The 20,339-nt window shown below is 36.3% G+C and overlaps 1 protein-coding gene across 1 annotated transcript in view; it reads right to left on the minus strand.

The window, feature by feature from the left end:
* The window catches only part of TBCD (tubulin folding cofactor D), a 117,464-nt gene that overhangs the window by 12,675 nt on the left and 84,450 nt on the right, over positions 1 to 20,339 (minus strand). Inside the window, exons 23-29 of the mRNA XM_009587013.1 lie at positions 14,414 to 14,445; positions 12,205 to 12,267; positions 11,686 to 11,762; positions 9,289 to 9,370; positions 5,473 to 5,591; positions 4,954 to 5,045; positions 3,930 to 4,070 (exon numbers count right to left, since the gene is read on the minus strand). Of these exons, the coding sequence (XP_009585308.1) occupies positions 3,930 to 4,070; positions 4,954 to 5,045; positions 5,473 to 5,591; positions 9,289 to 9,370; positions 11,686 to 11,762; positions 12,205 to 12,267; positions 14,414 to 14,445 (606 nt within the window). The remainder of the gene's footprint in view (positions 1 to 3,929; positions 4,071 to 4,953; positions 5,046 to 5,472; positions 5,592 to 9,288; positions 9,371 to 11,685; positions 11,763 to 12,204; positions 12,268 to 14,413; positions 14,446 to 20,339) is intronic.

Here is a 20,339-nt window from a genome sequence, read left to right on the forward strand (position 1 = left end):
GACAAGGTCTCTCCAGAGAAATGGCAATTCTCCCCATATCTTTCCATCTTAGTCAATGGTTTAGAAGAAACAGAATGAGAAAACATTCATATTTGAGCAGCCACAAAAGTATTTAGCAGCCAACAGTTTGCTATGAGAAAGGATTCCCCTTCCCCCTTTAATTTACATGTTTCTTGACTTGATTTTGGCTGGCACTGCCAAAGAAGCTTTAAAAGAATCTGGTGCTCAAAGCACATTTGAATTTTAATGGGTGTTGGGAATTTAATTTCCTCAGGATTTCTTTGAAAATTTCCACTTTGTAGAGTTTTGTTTTGTTTTTAAATTTAGACATAGACAGAAAGATAAACAATAGGTATGGGGAACTGAAGTGAGAGCTGTTAGATGTGGAAGTTAACCTGAATAACTAATTATACTTAATCAGGTTCTTATCTACTTCAGTATCTCGCCTAATTTTGAAAGCAAAAAGCTTAGTATCTCTTCCCTTTCTTTGACTCCCTGCCCTATATGGTTGCTCTTACATATTCTTTCAGCTAGACCTGTGTCACTCTTGTGTTACTACATCCTCTGAGCAAGAGACCCATTCACCTCCCTCTTGCTTCTCTGACGGCTGAGGAAGGAGGAGAGGGAAAGCCAAGCTCCTTCTTCCCTTGCGCAAGCTGGAATGACCTGCTCTTGATCCTTACTAATTTGCATTCTTATTTCCTCTTCTAAGTTTGAGATGTCATACACACCTACTTTTCTCTGATTTCTTGTCCTGTGTTATTATTTTCCTGTCATATGACAATTTTAACAACCAGTACTGAAGGCTGAAGAGCTGGGTATCCTTACACGAAACAAGGAAAATACAAACATGCAAATATTAACTCAGGCTGGTAAGAGTACTCTGGATTATTTGTCCTGTGTACTTTTCTAACACATTTGTAAATACTGTAGTGAAGTACCCCTAAAGGAACAAGGCTAGTCAATTAAAAAGTGCCCAATACTAACATGGCCAAAATACCCTCCTTCTACTTTGCACTGTAGAACTTACATTTTACTTTCTGTTCAAAGACAGAGTTGTTATAAATAACTATTGCAACTCACGCTGCAACTGATGAGATCTCAATGACTGATAATGACTCGGTAGAGCTCAAGCATTAAAGTTTGACAGAAGTATAAACTACCCAATGATTGCTGGCAATGAAAAACTCTAGCATGGTTCATATGGCACCAAAAAAGCACAATCACAACTCTTCTTCCTACATAAGACAATAATTGGTTATAGTGTGTGTTATAGTTGCTCCCATTCCTCATGGTAATTACAAAAGTACTTTACAGCACCTGCCCCTGTGTTCAAGCTACCTAATAAGCAATCCTCAAGAGGAGAATGCCACTGTAATTAGCTTTTTTCTTTTTTTAAAGCAAACCGGGGGCTACCAAATAGAATAATGACACTAAAGTCAAGAGTGAGCAGGACAGAATTCTAAAACAGACATAACCAGAAATTTGAGCCTAAACAAAAAGTTCCCAAACTCACACAATGCATACTTGGCATCATGTATTATTACACTGGATTTGAACAGGGATCAGCATGCTATGCATGGCTGCTGAAGCTGAACACAGCCAATGCTCCAGAACTGGACTGGTTTGCTTGCAGCAGGGAGGAGGGAGCAAGCAAGTGACTGAGACTGTTTTGGCCACAGAAAGAAGTATGACAAACAAGGAGGAGTGCACACCCTCCCCTGCAAGGTACTTAACTTCTCTCCCATTGTAGTTTTCCCAAGTCAGCAATTACCATCACAGGTCACATTCATCATCTGTGAGCTCTGCCAGCTTTGCTAGAGCCACCACATACCTAGTCAGGAGCCTTTTATTTCAGTAGTCCTCTATCCCTCCTCACCTGTTGAGTCTCAGCTGCCAGTTACAATATAGTAGATGCCACTCAATTAAATCAAAAGGAAATTATGTTTCATGTTCATATCCTACTGTTGAAACACCCTTCAAAGAAGAGGATAGTGACTGGAAAAATGTCTAAAACAGTTATTTCATACAAACACTCTGCACGGATATGACTGAAACTGAACACCAAAGCCCTTCATGTGACTCAGCACTGTTAGACAACAGTTTCTTCAATAAACTGGGAAAATAAGGAAATCTTTTCAACCAACAGAATTATTTCATACCGGTACTTTTCAGGCACTCCCCCCTTCCTGCCTGGAATGTAATAAAAGCATAGCCAGATACTAGATATGAACAATCAACAGGTTGTTAACTTACAATCCTGAACATGCTTCTCTGTACCCTGAGATGCTTCATATAGTTGCCAGACATGTCAAATATATATTGCCATATCATTACTATACCATACAAACAGTATTACCCATACTGTTAAATGGGGCTGATACTTTATGTATAGAATCATACCTAAAAGCAACATATATCTGCATATTTTCAAATTAAAATTACGGATTAAGACAATAAAATTAGTAAGTCTTTGTCAAAACCAGCATTTTACTCAAAATCAATTTCAAACAACTAACAGACAAATAAAATTAATTTATCATATTCATTTACTTAGTTTATGGCTTCTCTAGACAAGGATTAAGTGTTACTGCTCTGAGCCTTCTACATAGCAGCAAAATTGTCATACATTTTAAATCTGCAGATACTGGATTTATTCCTGAATTCTGATAATTTAATACTTTTTATTACAAGTACTATTTCAGGCTGGGCATATTTGTGCTCATAAATACACACAGAAAAGTACCCTGGTAAGAGAGCCTGTATGCTTCCTTAGTACTCATCTGATCTCCAAGATCCATATTTCACATGGTTTTCTCACCCTGTAACTACCTTGTGGAATTCTAAAGGATCACAAAACCATAGTATGGTTTGTGTTGGAAGGAACCTTAAAGATCATAGTCAGGGACACCTTCCACTAGACCAGGTTGCTCAAAGCCCCATCCAGCCTGGCCTTGAACACTTCCAAGGCTCAAGTGAATTTATTCATGAAGTGAGTAACATGAAATCTTCATTGCTGCTCTGTCTACCACATTCAAAGATTGCAGGAACTTCCGATCAGTAAGTGATGTTCCATCCCCAATTACAGCTTCTTTAGAAATTAAACACAAACCCAAAGAAGGACATAAGCCTTTATAGTCCTTTGGTTCATCAATTTAGAAATTGCCTTTTCAGATCACTGTTACTGAAGGAATACAGAACATTAGATGAATGCAACGTTATATACTGAACCTTCTTTATATATTAAGGGAACTGTGAAGACTGAAGAACATCACAAAAATATGACTGCCACAGACTTAATCTTATACCTATTCTATAGACTTCACATTAGTACATTCCTACAGACTTATGATTTAATTATTCTTGCAATCTCATAGCTGAAATCATTGAAACCCTAAACTTACAAAAGAGTCAATAATACCACAGCACAATTTATAAAGTTTTTATCCATCTCAGTTAGAGTCACTAGCCTTGAAAATCTGTCACTAACACGTTATGCAACTGCTCCCTCTCCTGGCTAAAAATCCCCACAACACAAACGTACAATAGGAGAGTTCACCAAGTAGGAGTAAATGTGTTATTTCAAAGAAACAGAAGTAATGTTTTAAATCTGTGTACTTTTTACAATTAAATACATTCCTGATATTCACTAAAAGAAAATGTCATCCACAAAACCAGAATAAGGCTGAACTTCAGTTTAAAACACAATAGTCCCCATCTTCCTAACTTCCCAGGCAAGGGGCAAACAAATTCTTGTCAGCCTTTCCTTTCACTTTTTACTTCTCTTCCCCCAGTGTATTTCTACCTATACTCAAACGTCCAAAAGCTTGGAGCTATCTATTTCTAATAGGTTTTGAAAAGACATCAGTTTTTAATTAGACATCAAACATGACAGTTAAGTTTAAGTCGCAGTTTGTAAGGCATCTTACCATCCTCCAACATCTCCTCGGCTGTCTGTGGTGTAGTCAGTCACACCACTAAGCAGCGTAGCATAAATCTGAGTAACGTTATCTTTGCAGATATATTCTTCCTGGGATCCTTCTGCCTTTACACCTACTGTCTGGCAAACCCTTTAAAAAGAGAAAAAGGGGAGGAAACCCCACAACACTAGTAAGGAGAAACATTAAGATCATAGCTTTGTTCTGTTGCTTAATACAATTCCCTGGACATACAACGTTCTAAACACCTATAACATCTGCAACAAACAGTATGAAGAATATTTCTGAGCCTACTGTGTTATATTTGACCTGAGGATTTCTATCAGTGTTCGGGTTTAAAGGAACATTGGCAAGGCTAAGAACTCAACAGATAAGCAGATTGGTTTTACGTCTGTAATACTCCAAAAAGGAACATGCCTAAAGTACCTGTCAGTTTCTGAACTCTCCTTAAACTGAAGTAAGCAAGAAGAGCAAAGGACTAATACAATGTGCATTGAATTTGGTATTAACAAATTCTTTACATTGAAGACACAGGTTTTTTTGCACTGTAACAGTTTAAGAGCATATATACTATGATACTATTAACATTAACTACACTCTGGCATGTCAACATAGAAAGTATTCCTTTAGGGAAAAAGTACAATTTCTTTAAACCAATTCAAACTTCTTATTAAGAAAGTGGAAAAAACATATATTCTTCCTCCCCACTAAACCTCACTACATTGCAGCCCATGAGAAAGGTGAACTTTAAAATATACTGTAGCTATGCAGTTAATTGATTAAAAAAACCCATGCCATCAGAGTTGTACTCCATCCTCCGATGTGTGATAATCCTTTGAATCAAAGATATATTGGATAATGGAGATGCATACAATCCCACACTAAAAATGTGTATGTCATAGTGCAACTCGTTTCAAGAATCATGCTACAAGCTCACAACAAAAAGCAGAATGAACAGGAGAAAGCGTCTAGAGAAAAAATTAAAATTAGACAAAAATAAAGATGATAAACATACTTTGCAACTGCTATTAGGGCATCTCTTCTGGATTCTGCGAAGCTCACATCTGCAGGGGAAATTAAGGTGACTTTTTTCAAACCTTCCAAAACCTGAAAAAATATAAAAATTGAGATATTTAAATCCAATTAATTATTTATAATAAATGTTAACTTTAGATATCCTATTAAAATCAGCTCAATCACGTATGAGAGAACCAAGCAGGCAGCAGTGTTTGGTTTCTCACTGGGACTTGTCAGCATGCCTCACTCTTCCCTTTGGACAAACGTTCCATAGCAAAGGGATAATTCAATCTCTGGCTCTTCCATTAACACTACTAAAGCAGGACTAAACTTTAATTATCAGAATCTATGGCAAGCTAAACTCATGATGATTTTCTGGAGTTACTGTACATTACAATCCAAACCCCTTTCACAAAGACCTTTAATTATGATCATTATTATTTATTTGATTACCATCACAGGTTTCATTCAAAATACCGTGTGCCCTCTTCTCATTACAATGATCATATTTTCTTACCTGTTGGAGCCTGCCCTTTAGCAGACATCTTGGAAGGGCCCCAAGAGCTCGTGAAAAGCCACAACGGATCATTTCCTCTGTGTTTTGCAGTTCTGAAACGTACTGTGTCACCAGCTCATCTAGAAAAAATACAATTGCAGAGTGAAAAGCAATTACCACATCATTATCATTACATGTTTGGCTAACAAAATAAAAAAACCAGGAAAAGATCCCCCAAACAGAGCAGCTAGAAAATTTTGTAATTCATTAACCTAAAATACATAATACCTTTCGTTTCCTACAGAAAAAAGATGAAAATTTTAAGATGTTCACCATTACATGAATGAATTCTTATTTTCTAAATACGAAATCAGATTTTTAGACAGACTAATCCTAGCCATTCAGAGAGAGAAAAGACAAAGTCCTCAAATTTAAAAAGTTACAATTTTTTAAAAATCCAAAGAATAAGCATAAGCACAAATTTCTATGCAAACACAGGGGAACAAGTTCTCTTATATTTACAGGTCATCATTTTCCATAATTGGACAAGTATTCTGTGTTAGGAAAGAGATGTCTGGATTTGTGAAGGTCTGTCATTCGACAGCTTTTCCCCAGAAAAGTCTTAATTGGACTCCGAGTTTAAACACGCACACAAATCACACCTAAGCAATGAGATAATTTCATATCATTTTTTATATAGAGACAAAAATAAAGTTGGGCTTTTTGCACGAGAAAGCTCAAAAAGAAGTAGGGATGCTGTGCTCAGATTCTGTGCATTATTACATGACAAAACAGGGACAATGGTCTACAAACAGTAGCACAGACAAAAGGAACAAGAATAAACTGAACTGGGCATGAAAAAAGGAGGCTCAACAATGAAGTAAAGAAAGAAGAAGAAGAAAATGAGGATGAATGAAAAAAAAGAAAAAAGGAAAAAGCCAGAAATCTATCTACGTATTTCTACTGTAGTCTTCATCATAGACTTAACAGACAATACTTCCTTTACCAGATTTTTCTGCTACTATATTAAACTCTTCTGCAAAATGCAGAGAAAAACAAGGTACTCTGGAAAAGCTAAGAACCACCAAGATAGCTGCAATAAACACAACTCTGGTTCAAAAAGGAGAAAGGTGGTCCTCTTAATCACTTTACTGAACATGCACTTTTTAATCCTCAAAGAAAAAGAATCAGAGATCCTAGGAAGATTACATAATTGTGCCATTGCCTACCATCATTTAAGATTTAAATGATTGAGCAATATTTACTAGAGGAAGAAAGAATAGTTACCATAAGGTACTACACATTAATCATAACTCATGACTGGCTTTTTTTTTTTTTTTTTTTTTTTTTTTTTAAAAATCCCTATACAATCAGCAGGCCTCAACTAGTTCCTCACATCAGGGAACTAGTTTCCTGTCCAGAGGGTTAGCAATATCTTCATATAAGCACATCTATATTTAAAAATTTCCAAACCACTGGAGTGTAAGATAGATTCTTGAGGCCATAGGAAGATGTAATGCTTGCTTAGACAGCACGATGATCTTAGACAGTAAGACTATGGCAGTCTTCCCTTTGATTGATGTAAATTTAAGATTGACATTTTAGCCAAATGACATAAAATTAAAACATGACAACTAGCAAACGAGCAGCTCTTTACTTATAACTACTTAGTAATTATGCTAGCGAGGGTAATGCAAATGTTAATATTCTTCTAAGAGTCTTCAGCTTCATAAAACAACGTCCTATGAAGTGTCTACAATATTAATTCAACACAACCCATCCTGAAAGAATATTAAAAGAGAAAGTCATCAAAACCAAACCAGAACACATTAAGACAGAAAAAATAAAACAAAGAAAAGGTGAAAACAAACAGAGGCAAAAGAAGAGATTCAATAAAATTGCAGTTTTATAGGGACTGATTCAGAATGCCAAATCTGTATCTAAAGTATCTTTGATTTGTGTTTTCATTTTAATCTGTCAAACCACTGGTTAAATTTACCAAAGACTTTTTTTTCCTATTTCCCTTAATCATGTTTAGACCTGCTTTAACTGATTTATCTAAGACACCTGTATTGTCATTGAATGTCTTCTGCACTGTAGCTTCCATACATACATGCAGATGTCAGACATTATGGGGAGGATTTTTAGTAGTGGATTTCAATCGCACAACATACAGATTTTAATGGTCATGAAATACATAGTTTTTACTGGCACAGAGATGAAAATACACAATTTTTTTTCCTTTTAAAAGATGCTTGCATGTATAATGGCCCTTTTGTTACCACGTGTGGAAGAGGCTTTAGAGCAATACAAGGCCAAATAAAAGCGTAAGCAAGACAGAGCTGACTAGGGATTTTTTAGAACAGAAAGATTTCCAACTCACAATTCTATTCTCTAAATCATTCCAGAAAGTCTGATGAAAAATTTTGCCTGTATCTACAAATATGACCCTAATCATGTCCTTAGAACATCACGGCTACATCGCCATGATTCCTTCAAGCACAAGCCAGATGAAAAGTTAACCTAGAATCCACGAAAAAATAATTATGCTTCATAGGCATCTAAAAGAGTACAACATCAGAACAACTGCAGCCATCTATTGCATGTTCATCCAGTGTATCCTCTCTCCCTCTTGATTTTGGTATCTGGCTGAGTTTTTCAGTCCACTTTTACAGAAGCTTGAAACTTGATCCTTACATAAATTGTGACCTATTAACCTCTCAACTCATTTTTAGCTTGCTTTCTTTGATTCAGCATTGTCTCCTCCTGCCCGAAGTGTTCTGTTTTTAAAAAACATTACCCTTACCTGAGGTGGTTTTTTTTTTAATCTGCCTCAGTACCGTATCAAATCTTCCCATACTGCCCACAAAAAATCAGGCATGCAGTACCCACCTGCATGAAGGAAAGGGCTATTCTTTGAAATTTTTTTTAATAAAACTATAGAGATTTAGCAATATAGAAAAGATGTAAAAATCAAGATAGCCTGCTTTTATATATCAGCTGTAACTTCTTTGGGGCATGGACTGCATGTTACTATACATGCAATAGGTATCAGGTTCATTCTGGGAACTACCATAATAGAAATAAATAAAAAAGTGTTGTGTTACCTGATTTAGGAATGACTTAGTAATGGCAAAAAATAGGAAAATAATCATTATTTTGTTAAGTATATGTAATTTCACTGTCTCATTTAGAAAAAGAAGAACATAAATGTTGTTATTCTTAAAATATCTATCTATCCAGCAATCTGTCTCTGATGCACACGATACAATTTGATACTTGAAAGAAAAAAAGGTCCAAGAAAACCAGTATAAAAAAAGTTGTTGATTCATATGCCCCTAACAAAAGTTTAAGCCTACATCTGTACCACCGACCCAAATCAAACAGATGAGGTTTCATATGCACATTTACAAGAACTCTGGGTGTCCTTGCTATCCTTCTCTTCTTACCCCTAATCAATTCTTCTTCTTTAAGTCAGTCACGATCTCTGGCATACATTTTATCAAAATATGATGTGAAAATGTCTCACTTCATTAAAATTTAGGATTTGTCACAAACACGTATTCTTTGCTTCTTTGTTTTACAGTATGGAATAGAAAAGCACTCTTTTTTTCCTAATATTCATTATTATGGTGCCTTGTATTCACCTCCAGTCTAAACCAAGCAAAACCCCTGAGACGTCTCCTACTCTTTCAGTTGGTTTTATCATTCTTTCCTGAAGCATTGCAAGGTCCTTTAAAATTAATGATGCTCCTCCCCATTCTATCCAGTACCTCCAAATTGCAAGTTAGGTCCAGCCCAATATTTTCTGCCTCTACTGTAAACATGAGTCATTACCCTGTAGAGCTGGATCAGCTTCTCCCTTTTCATTGATGTAATATTCATTACACAGCGCAGCCAGTGCAGAGACTGCAGACTCCTGTAACAAAGGCAAAACTGTGAACTTGATATACTTGCTAAGGTCATACTTTATAACAACTGTGCTTAGAACTAAAAGGTTAAGGAAAAAGAGAGTGGATTTTTTAAAAAAATAATTCCCTTCAGCTACGGACATTTACTTTCTTTTTATTTCTTCCCAATACTGGTTTAAGAATAGTTGAACAGGAAATCTGTGTAAGAAAAAAACAGATTCTACTCTTACTCCTTCAAAAGTACCAGTAAGCTAAATTAATATTTAAGACATTAATAGTAATGTATCAACTGCATTTTCAGTTCAGTTGAAAGACCTCCAGGATAGCACAGTATTACAAAATACAGAAGTCATTATTTCATCTTCAATATATTGATGCCAGATTGATAAGAAACAAACCATATTTCCCTAGAAAGCTATAGAAAGGAAACACAGAAAAAAAACATGGACTGAAGGGTTATAAATAAAACCCCCAAAATATCCAGTACCGCAAATCCTTGTGTCTCAATCTTAAACGGTTTAGAAAAGGATCAAATGTTGTGTATTATGCCTGAACCTCCTACTCTTTAGAGTGGTTTCGGTCACCAATATAGAACACAAAACTAATACAGCTGCTATTTCAAACAGCACGTAACAAGTTTTCTCATAAAATTCATGGTTGAATTACACTTTTCAGCTAATAATAGAATGCTGACCAAAATTATAATAAATTTGACAGCATCCAAAAACTATGTACTGTTCACTCCATATTAATAGCAACGATCCTTACTAATACTCATCTTCTCCAGGTACAAGAAATCCTAAATGATAATGCAGGAATCCTGTACAGCTTATTAATTCTACCCCCAAAGACACCTCAGACTTGTTTTCTATGCAAAATCAAGGACTTGAAAGAAAACCAGTATTCACCTAAATAATATTCTAACTACCACAGGCATTATAGTAGCAAAATATACAGAATTATCTAATTGCTGTAGATCATAAAATCATAGAATAGTTTGGGTTGGAAGAGACCTTTAAAGGTCACATAGTCCAACCCCTCTGCAATAAGCAGGGATATCTTCAACTAGATCAGGTTGCTCAGATCCTTCACTTTCTAAGGAGAATGGTTTTCAACTTAAATGCATGAAGTTTTTATTGGAAGAGTATACTGTATGTCAGAAAAAAAGATTACTTTTCAATATCTTAAGCACTGCCCTTAAAATTATTTCTCTCTAAAATATATACAGAAATCAAGTGAGAATTGACATTTACTAAACATACTTTGCTCAACACTAATTTAACCAAACAAGTCAAAATTCTCTAAAGTCTGTAATTAATTCTTCTAAGCTTGGTTTAGAAGTTCCAGTTATATGACAAACTCTTTGAATAAATTGCTAATGCCAAAAGAATATTCCAGAATTAAAATTTCATCTTTTAATTTTCTTCAGTGATTTGGATACATTCTAGTCTACTCTGTCTTCCAAGGAAGACTTTAAAAGATACTTACAATGGCTTTTTACCTGATTTTTAAAAACTAACAACATGAACACAGTATGCTATGTTCAAATTGTCTCTGTGATGGCTATAAGCTTTAACAGGGCAGACAAAAACTGTCTTTATAATTTGGTAGAGCCTTTAAGAGCGCAAGATCAAACTGTCATGGTATTACTTGGGAAAACTAAGGCAAATAACTGGAGGTGTTAAGATCATGTACATAAAATAGCATGAAACATATCCATCAATGGATTTAATATGCAGAATTAGAGTAGCTTGCGAGCACAGTAAAAGGTTTTGTAACAGAGTTTAATGGAGAATTTAAGTGCGTTGTCCTGAATAACTCTGGTTGATCACACCAATGTTCTCACTGTTAAGAAACACACCCTCAGTACATCAGGCCTGAGGACTTTATCCAGAGATTCTTTTCAATTCTCACAAAAGTTATCTGAAACTACCAAAATCAACATATCTTACACATTACAGGTAGACCAAAATAGAAGCAAAATGTCGTATCAATGTAACCATATAGCCAACAGCAAGTAGCTTCAAGCAACCACCAGTGACTACCACCAGCCCACTGTCAATGCCAGCACCTGCCAATTACTTTGTCCGAACGTACATAGAACCACCACCCTTGTGATAGCTGCTCAAGTATTAATAAAAAAGGTCCCTTTGAATTTTGAGGAATTTAAATTCTTTTTAAAAAATAACCCTTCTTACAAATCTAAGAAACAAACATTCAAGAACCAGCTAGATTCCATGGAAAACAATCCACCAATGGAAAACAAAAATATTTCTAATTCTGTATTTAATGTGACAACATGAAGAAGGAGGAACTATTGTACCTTTATATGCTGTCGTGCAGCGCTTGAAACAAGAGGGAGGCTTCTCAGACTGTCATTTATTAACCACTGCCAGCCACCTGAAATAGTAAGGAACATAATTGGTATTAATTTTTCTTACTTTCTGAACTTCAACACGCTCTGTTTTGTTTTTTACAAAGACCAGCAATTATGCACATTGACGTATTTCCTTGGTTTTCCAAAATAAACAAGGTTGTGATTCTCAATTAGTATAGCTATTCTGGTTTGTTTTACAATGTACATAGCACAAACACTGCGTCTGGTAATGCCGAAAACTTGACAGGAAAAAAAAATATATTAGTAAACAGCTACAAAACAAATCTTCAAATAACATCACCATCTGTTGCAGTATTTGTGTATCTTCTTGGTTGTTTTTTTTTTTTTATTTGTTAGGCCACCCAACCTTGCTCATCTTGCTTCTTTGAAAAACATCATTCGTCAATACTTTAGCTGAATGAATAACTACTAAGATAATGGAAGGTTATTTAAAATATTACATACCGATTATTGGATCTCCTCTAAATGGCATTTTTGATAGTGACAACTTTTCAATTAAAGTGCAGACTGTAAGAAAATAAATTTGATAACTGGATAAATACAAAAAAATGAGAAATTGCAGCAATTTTGAAGATACAACCACATCGAGCTACATTAGCATTAATTTTACATTGAAGAAAATTTGCAATCAGAATTCCAAAATATGTGAAATTACAAACTGAAAGGAAATCACACTTGTGATTCTTGCATACAAAAAAAGCTACTATGCAGTAACTGTTCTCCAACATGAGTTAGTCCCATTATTCATGCAAATCCATTGTTTGGTGGTGTATTTTTCCCCCTCTGCCATTTAAGGTGCATATGTACATACTGGCCACCTTTCTGTTTCTATACCAGTCTGTTAATGGCTATGTAGTATTGTTGATAGTAAACCAACTTGGACAAGGATAATACTACAGTCACTAAAAAGCTATACAAATATATATGAAAAGTTTTCCTACTTCTTATTAGCATTTTTTTGGACCTTCAAAGAGTGGCATCTGTTCACTGCACAGAGCTAGGAGCTATAAAACTGGATGCAGTTTTATTTCCTTTGATACTCAGAATACAAGAAAATGTCATTTTAATAATTAAGTCCTTCTTATTTTAGATCTATAAACATAAATGAGTTCTAAGCTTACAAAACCACTTTCAGAAGAGTATTTTCTTAGTGTTTCAAGGCTGTTTTGGGGAATAGAGATTAACACAGTAAACACTGCAAGCTTTTACTATACAATAGATTGACTGCATTGCTCAAATGAAAACTCAGCACTTAGGGAAGAATACAGTATCTTTCACCTCCTGGTGATAAGTTCAAATAAAACAGATCGGTATACATCCATACTCACTATCTGACTGCTTTAGAGTTGGTGGAGGGTTGGTGGAGAGAAGGGAGAGGACAGAACAAACTACCATATAATGCCACCTTTCTGTTTTCCTCTCCTCCCACAACTTAATCTTTGAATATTACACCGGGTTCTGTACACAGTTAATCTTCTTCATTTATAATCAACTTACTGGGCTCCAGTCTACTCTTGAATTCAGTCGTCACTATGGTAATGTCACACAATCAGGCTCCCTGTGCTCAAACTCCACTCAATGTTGTATGTCAGCTTCTTTGTTCTAATATTTATTCACAGACAAGGTTAAGTACAATGTGACTAAACCCAAGTCTCTTAGGGTTCCTCCTTAGTTCTCTACGCTTCTTTTATGCTCTATTGTGGTTGAGACCATCATCTTCATTAGACATGCAGGCAATTTGTGGAATATTTTCAGTCCTTCTGTTATTCCACCTACACAGCTGTATCATGCCAAAATACTGTCATTTGTACTTCTCCAATACTATGAAATACTCAGCTGCTTAAAAGCTAAAACATATTAAAAACTGTATCTATTCTTCCAGGCTGCATTATCATGTCACAAGACTGTAAACTCATTCAAAGACTGCAGAAATCCCCTTGCCCCCTTCACGCCTCCTATCACCATTCCATCTTGGTACTGAAACTCCTTTACCCACTAAGTTTGTATGGCTTCACATCTTCAAAGTCGGAATCTGCTATGCAGCACTTCCTTCATTCAATCCATGAGCAGGAAACTCAAGTTGGCATCATTTCCTTATCCACCCAGGCTACCTGCATGGATACTTTTTCCTGCAGTGCCCTTCCTTTTTACAGTGGTTCTGTATATAACAATCCTCAAAATCCACGTGAACAACCCATCATCTTTTCTGTGATACCACCCTTTTCCACAAACTGTTGTTACATGGTCTTTATTTTTCCCCTTTGTATTACAATAAAATCATTAGTAACATGATGACATCTGTCTTAATGGACAGATCGCATCTCTTCTGGAGAGGAATCTGAATAAATCAATGAAGGAAGCCAGCTCAACCCTGATGAAAGTTCACTGTGTGCAACAACGGAAGGAGAGAATGTGTGACATAAACCCAAGAACTATCTCCAACTCTTACACAAACAGGGTTATTCACAATTGTGCTGGCAACCAATATTCTGGTGTACCTGTCTTCTCATTGGCCTCCAAATTTTGTATTTTTTTAACTACTCTGCATACTTTATTTATGCATTCAATATATGCAAAATAAACTGGGAAAAAAGTAAACAGAAGAATTCATTACCGCACATTTCTGCTTTCACATCACAGCTGTGATACTTACCAGCTGGTCTCATCAGTTCTCCACCTAAACCCCTGCAAAGCAGAAACAGACCCTTCAGAGAACAACCTACCACAAGAAATCTGAGTGCATTGCCTAGCGAGGAAAAAAAACCTCAAAACCATTTCAGAATGAAAGCAGATCACAAAATAGCTGCAGTTTTGCATTTGATCAACCCTAAAATAATTCTTTTTAAATCAACTGTTGTCTTGACTTCAGCATGATTTATACAAAACCTTCCTGAATATTTAACTTTCTTCTTGCAAAAATGTGCTCCCAGTCTTTCTGATTTTTAATGTGAATAATAAAAGACTGTCAAGTTCATTCTGCTTTTCTTTTCACTTGCTTCAGAAGCATTCCAAACCTGTGGGACTTGCTACAGGACTTTTCAGTCATGCAGCCTCTACGAGCCTCCGACTTCCACAACTGAAAAGCAATTACATGCAATTTTTCAACAAAATCTTCCATCTCTGGAACATTAAATAGAAACTTCACTTACCAGTTCCCATTTTCACAAATGTTAACTGGTTTACTTTCCTGGCGAAGTTTCTCACCCTTCTCTCTTCACCCTCTCCTTCCCTGCTAAAGCCCCCTCCCAGGTGATTTTGCATTCATCACCACAAGCGACGGGGTAAAAACTTCCAACACATCAGAAAAGGGAGAGAAATTTGTTCTCACGACGCTTCAGACCCTCCTGAAGTAAGAGTGTGTTACATAAGGATGGTCTCACCAGACCTCAGGCTTACCCAGCCCAGTTATCCTGTCTGAGCATTAGCGTGGCCACTGACAGCACTAGGAGGAGAAAGCCTGAACTGGGCAGACAGCGGGGAGAGGGAGAAGCTCCTGGAAATGGCAGGGCCTGTTTCCATTCTTTAGCCTCTCATGTCTCTGGGCAGAGAAAATGTCTCCTCACCCCACTGAGCAATGTCTGCTGGTTACAAGGATATCCCCAAGGTGCCGTGAGCACTGCTTGGGGTGTTCTGCTCAGCGTCACCCTCTGCGGCTTAATTTTTCCATTTTATGAACCTTTGACCCTGCTCTTCCTTTGGATATTTCCTCCCTCGGCTCCTTATTCTTGTCTCCCTTCGCTTCTGCTGGAATATTTCCTCCCTGAGGTGTGACAAACCCTTAATCACCTGTTTGTATGGCTATGCTCTGGCAGAAACTCCCAGCAAGGGGGAGGAACAACAAAGGCTTTTTTGTTTATTTGCTTGGGGTTTTTTTTTTTTTTAAAACCTTTTCTTCCCTCCTCTCCTCCTCCCTCCCCACAATAAAATTAGTAGCTATGCTCAGAAGGCAAACTTAGCAACCCTAAGAACTCTTAGAACTTTGTTCTCCAATTGAAGCTTTTATATGAGCTTCAAAAGCCTAAACATTTTAAACAAGTTTTTCCATTCCATACAAGTAGGTGCCTCCTGTAACATGCACTGGGTTTTTGACTGCTCAACATTTTCATTGGTTTTTCAGGTAATGCAGAGACGCCAACTCCATAATATTCTCATTGGCCATAGATCAGCACTTCCTTTAATTGGGAAACTTTTGCTTTCGACAATCAATATATTAAGCTCAATGTAATAATCCACAGCTCAGTTTATTATCGTAGAAAGCAAGCACAGATTCCACATCCCCATGCTGATAAGGTCTTTGTATTATCTACCCCACCTTCCTGCCATGTTGTCTGCTCTCCAGCTTCTAAAAAATTTAAATTAGAAAACAAAGAAGTGATGCAAGGAGTCGAGACGCGGCAAAGACAGAAGAATGATGTGGCAAGGCTTGCTTCCTCTTCAACGTTTCTTTTCCCTTCATTTTGTCCTCACCCATTCCTTGCCTTTTGTCTGTTGTCTTACTGCAAATGAGTATAAAATAATGATCTTGTAAATTTGTTTGGTGTGCAACAGAGTCTGCTGATGCAAGGATTCAGATACGGACTTCGGTTCAAACTACAAAGCAAGAACTGAGTCATAAAGGCTGCTCTTCTCCACTTCTTCACACTGCCAATAAGGAAGTCAGGCCACTTAGAGCTACTCTTATGTTAATAATTTGACAGCTATCCCTTCCTTTGGCATTACATCAACTCAATTTAATTTCAGAGTTTAGAGCTTCACTGAGGATTGTTGTCCCTGTGCAAGAATGAAGAATGGTGACAGTGATTTGCATAGTAAGATTTCCATGTAACGCAGAAACTATAATCAAATCTATCTTTGAAGGCACTGCGATACCATGTGTTCTTCTCTGCAAAACTTTTCAAGTTATTTCTTGCCTAGACATCACAGTATGTCCATCAACATATCCAAAATTTTTTCCCCTTTCCACAGCTCAAACATATTTCAATTTTAAGAACTGCGAATTCTATCATAACCCTAGATCTTTCCTCAGTCAGTGTTTAGTTTGTCAAACTTGATGCGCATCTTTCTATTAACTTTATCTCGCTCTACAGTATTTCACTAAATTAAAAAGATACGGATCTACCTAATTCAGAGATTCTGAATTTTGCTGTACAGTCAGTATTCTCTCTTTTTTCTTCCAAAGACACATCCACAAATTGCATCACATTATTAGATGTACCTGTTTCAAGGTTTAATTATTAATTCAATTTGTAAATTGATTGATGCAGTGCCCAGGTTCCATGAGCTCCTAAGCATTCCTTCCTATGTGCAGTTCCTCAGCAACGCTTCTCTCCTAGAAAGATCTTAGGATGAATCACAATTTATTTGTGGCAAATATAATCAAAATGTATAATCCCTTCTAGAACTGATGAATTAAGATTACTGACCTAAGAATGCTGGTATCTATTTTAAAATTATGTAGGCCTGAATCAGAACCAATGACAGTGCTGTTTTCAGTGCATACAGAAGTTCAAGGTACTTTTGTGGATTTTTTTTTTTTAAATTATTTAAAACTTGCTTTTTTGTGAGAAGTTCAGAATTCATCTTTAAGATTATAAAAATAACGGTAACTGAAGCTATTCAGAATTGAATAGCATCTATGTTTCCATAAACATCTGAATCTGAAGTTAAAACTACTGGAATAGCTGAAGAGATTCAATTCCAAATACTCAATTTCCAGGAAGCTAAGAACACCTGCTGAATAAGTATTTTCATCTCCATATGAATAGTAACCAATTATTTTCCATGGGAACTCTTTGTCCCAAATAGAATTGAGATATTATAAAAGGTCCAGGTTGTGCACTTACTGGGCTTTGGAAGCTCAAAATGGCTTTATCACAAAGTACACAGAGAAGGAAAGAGATACCTTTGAGCATAGATGAAAACGCCTGTGTATTTAATAAAGCTCTTATGGTCATTCCTTGAAGATGCAGAGAATAAACTATACTAAGCTGACAAACACCTATTTTTAGGTTGCTGTAAATTCATATGCTGACCGTACACGTTTTGTATTGTATTGTAACACCAGAAGACTACAGGTGAAATACTGGCTTTATGGAAATAAGAGTTTTCCCAGTGACTTCAGTTAGTAACAAAAGAATTTCACCTTATAACTCTTCAGAACATAGTATAGCATGATCTCCTAGAACCGTCATGCTACTGGATGCAAAAAATAATTTAAACTTGGAAGAATTGTTAAGATGAGCTTTGTTGCAAGGCTGGAATTATTTGCTGATTAAGTTAATATGCCTAAAAAACTCTTTTACGCAGGTGACTGCCAAGAAACACATTTGCCCTGAAAGCATCAAGATGAGTTGCAACCTTAAAGGTCTTTGAAATGAGGCAAGTTTCTCTTTTGCCTAGCACCTGTCAACACCTACAGGCAACCTTACTCTTTTAGAAAAGTTGAAACTCTGAAGATGATAGTCCAACTTACACTGGCTACTACTCTAAAAACCTAAAATTGCTCATCTCACATAGCTGACTGTGTAATACACACAGCCAGTCTCTTCGTATGTTACAAGAATGAGATCAGAGCAAAACTCAGCATGCAGCACATTGCACTAACTGAATCATCCAGTGTGGGAGTTGCTAACAAACACTGTGCATCCTGTCATACCCAGCTCTGATGGGAACCCTGAAGGCCCAATAAATAGAACATTTGCTGAAATACAGGAGTGCAGTGCAACTACCTGGCAGAAGCCCAGCATATCTATCTGCAGCACTTCCATATCCGTCCCTAAATTACCTTGTTACCCAACTCTGTGTTAAGACCTACATTACCAGACTCAGAACTGGCTACAAGAAAGGAGATAAAAAAAAATTCTGAACATCTATTCAGCTGAATATTCAGTCAAGAACCTTGTATCATTTTTAAAGAATCTTAACAGAACTACTATTAAAAATACTTTCTCCTTGAGGACTTTTCACATTGAGAACTAGTACAAGGTCTCAGATGCACTACAGAAATGAATCTGCTACAAAAAAAAGATACTAACCAGGCTGGTTCAGTGGACGCATAATATAAATCAGGCTAACCATTAACACCGTGTTTAAACTGGCAGACTGACTTCCTATCCCAAGTAAGACAGCTTAAGGCAACAGATGCCACAAGTTTTTGTCCTAGGTTTTTATATATGAAAGTAACGTTTAAAGCAAATAAAATGTAGCTCCATTTTTATAACTCTATAACCCGTATAGCACAAAACAAGCACAACGGACAAATACTCTGTTTAAGTGGCATGGTTTGCATATGACTTGCTATAACTAGTGCCCGTTTAATACGGAAAATCAGGCTCACTGCGCAATACTCAACTGGAAGTGCACATGCAAATGCTTAAACCAACCAGCTCCTCAAGACAAACTAGTGCATCAAATGTGTCAGAATCAAGACTAATGGAAGGAAGTACATACTGATGTGCCTGGACTTGCATTCTCCTTTTTCAGCATACTATGGTAAACCCAGAAAAGGACTTATACAGGAAAACAGAAAGATACTTGCATTTTTAAAAAAATGTTAATACAGTAGAGGACAGGATTTTCTACAATTAGTACAAACAAATTTGATTGCTTCAAGTATACTCAAGATTGAGAGACTGTGCAGTATAACTCAAAACTTGGACTGCGTCCTGTCTGAAGGATAATTCATGCCCATCATTCAAAATCAGGTTAAAGACATTACAAGAGCTGCTACACGAAGTAAGACGGTTAGTTAAATGAAGGTCTCCATTACAGCACTTTGGCTTTATCTTTTTTGACTTGAGGTACTTATGGATTCAATGGAATCCTAAGCATTAGACAATCAAGAAACTCACGACCCATTTTCCAGCTTAAAATTTATAAATTATGACTTTAATTAAAAAAAAAAAAAAAAACAACACCACAGCATTTTTACACTTCACTTCCTTTTCCCTTTCTCACAGGTGAACACAATTTCTGAAAACAGCTTGATCAAAGCATTAAAATCCATTTGGTCCACAAAAAGACAGCTATTTTGTTGCCAGAAGTGAAAGCAAAATATCTAATAAACAGTTGAGACATGTGGCCTGATGCTTTTTGTTAATGCAGTTTAAAAACTAGAAACACAAATAAAACACACAGGTTTTCAACATTCCTACAAGATGTTGTTACACCGAAAATTCCCGGTAGCAATTTCTCAAATGGAAATCTTTGGAATATTATGTGCAATAATTACTCATCATGAAACAAGTTTGGCTTGTTCCACTAAATGCTTGCCCAGCAATACTCAAATTGCTGGTTTGTTTTTATAACCTAGTTTTTTTTTTTTTGGTCCTATTTTAAAATATTTTATGTATACCGATATTTTAAAATATGGATTATAGTAGACATCTCTGTCTCAGCCTAAGTATTAAACAGCAGTGAATCGATTTTGCTTGGAGTTGAATTAGAAGTCTTATCTAGAATGAAAACATTTCTGTAGGCATCTTATAAATACCATTAAGTGCAAGAAGTGCACATTATGACAAAAACAAATTACACCCAAGCTCCACCCTGACATTAAAGAATTTATGGGAGCCAAGACA

Source organism: Fulmarus glacialis, unplaced genomic scaffold (genome assembly GCF_000690835.1).
Source record: "Fulmarus glacialis isolate BGI_N327 unplaced genomic scaffold, ASM69083v1 scaffold10821, whole genome shotgun sequence".
Classification (NCBI taxonomy): Eukaryota; Metazoa; Chordata; class Aves; order Procellariiformes; family Procellariidae; genus Fulmarus; species Fulmarus glacialis.